The 7500-nt window shown below is 33.6% G+C and overlaps 1 protein-coding gene across 2 annotated transcripts in view; it reads right to left on the reverse strand.

The window, feature by feature from the left end:
* FOXP2 (forkhead box P2) overlaps positions 1–7500 on the reverse strand; it is a 699815-nt gene that overhangs the window by 291457 nt on the left and 400858 nt on the right. For both annotated transcript variants that reach the window (XM_078154200.1, XM_078154192.1), the window contains exon 4: positions 2525–2702. In XM_078154200.1, coding sequence (XP_078010326.1) covers positions 2525–2692 — 168 coding nt within the window. In that variant the 5' untranslated portion in view covers positions 2693–2702. The remainder of the gene's footprint in view (positions 1–2524; positions 2703–7500) is intronic.

A 7500-nucleotide genomic window follows, 5' to 3' on the forward strand; every position in this document is an offset into this window, starting at 1 on the left:
AGAAGAGATTTTGGGTAAGAACTCACTGGTCCTACATTATGATTTTATTCTTTCTAGTACAAAAACATTAACCTGAATGTTAAATTTCCAAAAGCATAAATGCAAGAGAAATTTGGGATATTATCTCAAATTTTCACTCCATTAATCCACTTCAATCTATTTTCATTACTACTTTCAGTTCTAAGGAAAGATGCTTATTAAAAAGCACTGACAAACATTTTGAGTTAATTACACATAAAAGACAAAACTACAATACTTATCATTTTTTGAAAAAAAGGCCCACAGAAAAGAAACTCACAGAATAGCAAAAATTAAAAGCATCAATTTGTATTTCAATGGTACTTATAAAAAAGATAAACACAAAAAGAAATATGCAAGTTATTAGCAGTTTAGCACACTGATCCTGAAACTTACTAAACTCAGCTAGTAAAAGTTAAATTAGAGTTAGTGATACCCCAAATTGTGAAAGGTTTAATTCACATTCAGCAGGAACCTGCAGAATGTGAAATATACCCCTAAACTTTCTGAGTCACCTAAAGGACATGACTTTTTGTGCCTACTCATTTGTTTCACAGAGGTTGTACAGGGCAAAGCAAATGATAAACTCAGGCTATATCTAAACCTTATAGACCCCACTAAAATGTCTCCAGAGTCCCATTTCATTTGCCTATGATTTTGCTCTGTCTGCTTATTTAACATCTAATCACAGCTTTAGGAAAAAGGAATCATTCCTTGGCCTCTCTACAGAACCTATCTGCTATTTCATAGTACTCAGATGAATTTTTTTTTCTTCAATTGTTATTTTCACTAGTCTTTGCAGACAATGTCTGGTCGAATCTCTGACAATATGGAAAAAACACTGGCTATGCAGACTTAAGGCTGCTACTTAGAGGAACCAATAAAGGGCATACTACAGTACTCTGCTGATGTGTTTTGAACTGCAAACAATTTGAAGCAGAAGGAAAATGAACTATACAAAAGCACTGGCTTTATTTACAGTAGTCTATAAAATGAGCTAATCCTAGGAATTTAGTAGGCATTTAAAGCATATGATGTGAAAAGGTATCTAAAAGAAATTAAATTTTTCATCCTAATAATATAACATGTTACATAGGTTTAAAACAACTGAAAGCTTATGCAAAGTGTTATATACAGCTGTTAAAATAGAATATTCAGCAAAACAGTGCCCAGGTGTAAGACATTAACAACTTCTCAGATTTCAGACTAACTTTTATTTAGAAAATTGTGTTTTTACCCCTATTTCAATTATTTTTCAATCCATTTCTGATAAAATTCACATTAATCTCTCATTCAGTATCTTCTTCTGTGATATGAGTTATCATTTATAAAGCACTTAGCACAGTGTCTGACACATAGTAGGCACTATATAAATGCCTATTCCCTTTCTCTTCCCCTTTTATATTCTTTAGGGAGTCCAACTTGACCTACTGTCACTGAGGCCCAAGAAGATGTGGATATTATTATGTCTTTTATATTATGAAACTTTTCCAAAAATATCTGTTCTATCAGAAATTTTAGATAAAGTTACTCATTTAACAGAAATTCCTGTGTTTACAAAAGAAAATGCAAAATAGTATAGACTTTCTGGCCTACCAAAGAATATGCTTTTAAGTTATCTGTCCTCTGTCATTGTTCCTGCAGTTCCAAGAAAGGGAAGGATGAATTACTATTTTTAGACTGAAAACAAAATTTAAGGTTACAATTGAAATCTGAAAAAAAGCAGGCAGTTTAAAATAAATGCTACTTTCATTCAGAAGCTGGTTTTTTTTTTAAAGACTTTTAAAAGAATAACTACATCTTATGGGGCACCAGAGGCAAAAGAATAGAAACAGTTAAAGACAACCAAAGACAGCAAATACTTAACAAACTCTGACATTTCTACTGCCACGCAGAGAAGAATTTTTAGGGACAGGTACACAGATGATCTATGTGTTCACAACACTAGTTAGTCACTATTAAGTAAACAATAACCAGTATTTCTAACCATCGAAGAGGAACATCTGTGTGGGGAGAAGTCCTTGTGGTCCTTTTCACCTCAGCTCAGACTTGGGAACAATTCATTGTATGAGAAAGTATCAAGTAAGGAGGCCCTCTGGTGGAAAACGAAGGATCACATTCGACAGCCCAGGAGCACTAGACAGTAAACCAGAAGCCCTAAAAACATTGATTACAAACCTTTACAGAATCTTCTCTAAATTGTCCTATGCACTTAATTAATAAGATGATACATTAAGGGCACTCTCAGGCTGCTGGGATGATGTAAGTGATAAGAAAATAACACCTTTGCTTCCAGTTCCAATCTGCTCCAAATGAGACCAAGTCAACCCCTCTGCATTCTGGAAATTAATACATAGAAATCTAATAATAATTAATTAATATATTAACATATTATATACACATATGTGTGTATATAACACGCTAAATGTCCTAGGACCAGAATCTTCCCAATTGAGGAAACAGCCTGGTTTGTTTTTAAGGAAACAGTGAGCAAAACAAAACTTACCTGCTGTTGTTGCAGATGCAGCAGTTCTACTGTGCTTACTTCTGTGCTGGTGTCACCACTTGATCTTCCATCTCTGCTGCCAGCATCTAATTGGCTGCTTAGAGTGCTCATTCCATTTTGATTCATTGAACTGTTGCTTATTGTCTCTGTCGCAGATTCCTGCATCATGACTTAATACCTAAAAGTGATTAAGAAGTATCAATTAACACCCGTTACACCTTCACACTTCCATTATCAAGATGGCCCTCTCTGCCAATTACAGAGACAGCATCTTTAGAAGGGTGGGGTGTGTGTGTGGGGAAGGAAAGCACTGCATAGTCATTTACCAAGAAATGTAATACAAATTCAGCTTTCATCCAGATACTAATCACTGAAATTATGGTTTCTATAAGCAATCTTTGTGTGGTTACATTTAACAGCCAAAATAACATACCATGCATGCAGCATGGTCAATAGCATTTATGAACGAATACATTTTAAAGTCTACCTATAAAACCAGTTTAAATGAAGGCACGAGTGCACAGACTGCTCTATATTTCCTATTATCTACCTTTGACAACCATGGATGACTATACAGCCTTATTTAAAATATTCACTATCTTGATTCTGTCAGAATTTTACAGCATATCTTATGCAAGGCTGTTGTTTAATGATGCACAGCTAATCATACAAAATTAAAATTTTGTAAGGGTGTTACAAATCATATGGTATCAACCAATGATAAATAGTATAATGGGCTTCTCCTTTTTTGTGACTAAATAAAATTTTGCCTTGGAGGCATTTTAAGAAAAAGCTCCTGCTGCAAACACGTCAGATATTGCCTATTTTTTTAATCAAACAGCTCATATTCATTTATTTTTCTGACATTTAAAACATTTAATACTGTCCTTCCTGGGAAGTAATTAAGCTTATGCATGAGCAGCAATCAAACTGTTCACTTGAAGATGACTTAAAACTCAATTTTAACATAGGCAAATAAATGAAAGATATAAAATTAATTTTCCAGGCATGTATTAGATATGAAAGCTGGAAATAAAATCTATCAAGAATATCACTAATGATTGTGCTAAAAACAGCATAAATTATGCATATTACCTTCTCTACAGTAATAAATGTTTTATCATTTTCACTGCATAAATATACTGTACTTTCAGGATAGCAATGAGATGTCCTGCCAAGATCAGTTGAAATCCTTGCAGTAAATAAAGGAGCAATGTGCCCTTACAAACCAGAATTTTAAGGTGCATTTTGCATCTGCAATCTGAAAAGGTCAATTTTGGCTCTCAATGATACCTAAATCCACTATTATGTTCTAATGGTCTAACCTAGAACAACAACAACAAAAACTTCAATCCTCTGTACCCAAGAATTCTGGAAAACAACCTTGCTGAGCAGGCACTTTAATGGTAACTAAATAGATACACAGCATACTTAGGTTTAGATGTGGAAATAAAGATCATTACATCTTTATTAGGCTACTCTCTTACTTTCAGCTTGGCCATAGATTATATATTCTTTCCGTTTTTATTAAAACAATGAATTTACTATAAAGTAAATGCAAGCTTAATGTTCCTTCATATGGCATACAACATCCTCCCTAACATCTTCTCCACGACACATTCAAGTGTGCACACATACACATACACACACACATACATATATATTTACACACACACACACACACAAACACATACACATGCACACCCTATACTCTACAGCATTTTGAATGCTAATCCAAACATGTACTTAAACTTATGAGTTCTGATAGGCATTTTGATGGAACCTGAGAAATGCAAGACTATTTCCACTCTAGTAACACTAGAGAAGAGCTACCAAATTCCATTGTATCCAAATGCTTTTGCTACTAGGTTAGGTGAAGGAAGTTATAATCTACATTGCATAGACTCTTTAAGTGTGTTTGGATCAAGAATAAATGGGATATGAAATAAAATAAACATGAAGATAGTTAACATACAGAAGGGCAGCTGCTCCAACTACAGTAAACAACTTCTGAACCAGATGTGTTTATGAGCAAACAGTCCTTGTTAAACATCCTATTGAACGTTAACTAAGAAAAATAATACAAATGAAAAATGTGATACACAGAGTGATGAATTTTACAAGAAGAAAACAAAGCTAATACTCTTTTCCGAGATTAGGCAGCTAATAAGTATTCAAATTAGGCATAAATTTTACATGCACAATGTTTAAAATATTCAGAGAAAAGGGCCTGATTGCCCTTACTAGTTATATGAAAATTCTAATGTGGGTCCTTTCCCAACTGTAGAAGCAGATATCCGTTTTGTTTGTAAAAAAATTTGAGTTCAATAAAACATCTGGAATACATAGTGGTATAGAAATATACTTAAGTATGTATTTTTCTCTCTCTAGCAGAGTTTATAATTCAGGAAAAGAAAGACATTAAAGTATTACATTATTAAATAGGGAGGATAAGTTCAATACTGTAAAATTGATTTTTTTTATCAATATATGTCATGATCAATTGGTTGTGTTAAATAAATCTGGATTTTTACATATATCCTATATCATAACCTGCAGGACGTGAAAATTAACCAGATATTATATGTCTGAACCTCTCGTTACAATTATTAGAGAATACTGATATTCTTTTCAATTCACATTAACAAAAGGGTTCTCTTGTTTAGTGTAGAATTTGTGTCTTTGTGAAATCTTAAAATGAAGTTCAAGGGGAACATTATAAATTAAAATATCTATCAGCTAACACTATCAGGTTTATGAAAAGAGGACTAGAAATGATACTTTTACTAGGGAAAAATAGCAGGATTTGACCTAATATTCATATGCACAGATAAGAGCAATTATGAAATTATACTATTAATCAGGTAATTCACTTGAATGAGAAAATTTGGGAGTATAGTCACTTGAAGAAGGCATTTGTATTGTAGTAAAGCAGACATTTCAAGTGTTTACTAACTTCTTCCTGGTTAGAGCGAGACATTGTCTCCAGCAGGAGTGGATATACTGAGGTATAATAAACAAAATGTCAGAAGAGGGTTCATATCTGATAGCAGATTTTGAATTCATCCTAAATTAAACTATATATGCACTTTCAAAGTGAATGCATTTGCAGTGATCCAAAAAGTCTTCACTGAAGAGTGAACTAGGGTTTTAGCTTCAGGTACCAAACAGGAATTGAACAAAGATAGGGAAAATAATTTTCTGCTTAATAAAGGAAAAGCAGAGTTTAGGGATTATCGTTTTATTGTTCGATTACATTGCTATGGCAAAACCTCAATTCTACCATCATAGACAAGTGATCAGCTGACAGAAAATGACTCTTCAGCACTTGAACTGGAATGATACAGTTTTACTTTTCTTTCTTGCAGTTTTTTCTTTCTTTCTTTCTTTTTTTTTTTTTAGCAAGTCATTGTACAGATACTTATTCTCTACACCACTTCCCTTTTGAAACATTAAACTGACACTGGAACTGACTGCACAAGATTGCATTTTCTCTTCCTAAACAACTTGAATTGAAAGGTTACTTAGTGTAACAATATTTACTTGCAGAATTGTGTTGTTACCAAGGGTATAATGGATGGTGGCTATGCAGGTTTACGCAAGGATGGGTGAAGCATGAGGCATTAGCCATGTGTTTGACATGTTTCAAATTGCTATAATCCAGCATTAAACACACCCAGCAATTCATGCCATTTCTTGCAGCCATAATCTTGAATAAAGCGTGCACAACCACTTATTATATAAATTAGTATATGACTCCCTGTTATAGTCACAACAGCGCTTTTGTGTTTATTTTGCATCAAGATGTGGTCTTTTATTTGTACAAATAGCAGGATATAAAGACATAGCTCAATTAGACCTCCTTACTTTATGATAGGGTAGTACTGAATGCTAGACTTGGTGGTTTTATTTTTTTTCCCTGGAGTTATGGGTTCCGTTGGCATAAAACCGTACTATGGGAAATATTTATTTGCCTCAATGATAACAGGAAGCTTCTTGCATCCTCCCATCCTATATTCATTACACTGTACAAAAGTTTAGCACAACACCTGGACAAGTACAGGTAACAGTTATCTCAACAATCACCAGGTAACATACCCTGTTCCTTACTACTTACCCAGATCACCTTGCCTGCCCCGCCTCTGTCTGTCTCTGACAGACAGACATACACACCCACACACACCCACATCCCATACACCCTCACCTCTGATGCCTCTGTTAGAAAATATACAGGACTATAAAGATGTTGCTTAGTGCCTTAATTTTTACCAAGATAAACTACATAGTTTTTTAACACCAACTTCTAAAGTAAGGGAAAAAAACTATCCACATAAATTGATTCACCTTCCCCCATGAACATGATCATTCTTTATTAAAGAAGCTGGATTTCAATAACTATACATTAAATAAAATAAGGATGTCAAGATGGTTCTTAGCATTATTCTATATATTTTCTTTTCCAAATTTGATATTAAAAGAAAAAGAAAAAGGATCCTAGGAGATCTCAACTATTTGGTTTTAAAAGCAAATATTTGTACCTACATACAAAAGTTCTTGGATACAAATTTTTGAGGCACTTCAATTTTAAAATGATAGTGGTTGGTATGTATGTTCTTAAGTGCTTTCTTTTTCAAACTTAACACTCTTTACAAAGGTGGCTATACAGGTTTCTGCAAGAATAAGTGATGCATGAGAGAAATTCACAAATTTAACACAGAAGTCATGTACCTCTAGCTCCATAATAATTGTTCTAAAAATTCTGATGTTCCAAACTTGATTGTGATGTAAAGGTTCAGAAAAAAATAAGCTTTTTAAGTAATGGGAACTTTTGTGCTCTACTGGAATTAATTCATCATTGACACCAAGCACAATGCATTTGAAATCTAGCAGTGGTATGGTAAAAGTCTTTAATACTTATGATTGCCTAATAAATCAAAATGCCAAATATGAAGGACATAGCTGAACATACAAGAACA

Source organism: Phascolarctos cinereus, unplaced genomic scaffold (assembly GCF_003287225.1).
Source record: "Phascolarctos cinereus isolate Bilbo 61053 unplaced genomic scaffold, phaCin_HiC Scaffold_1;HRSCAF=81, whole genome shotgun sequence".
Classification (NCBI taxonomy): domain Eukaryota; kingdom Metazoa; phylum Chordata; class Mammalia; order Diprotodontia; family Phascolarctidae; genus Phascolarctos; species Phascolarctos cinereus.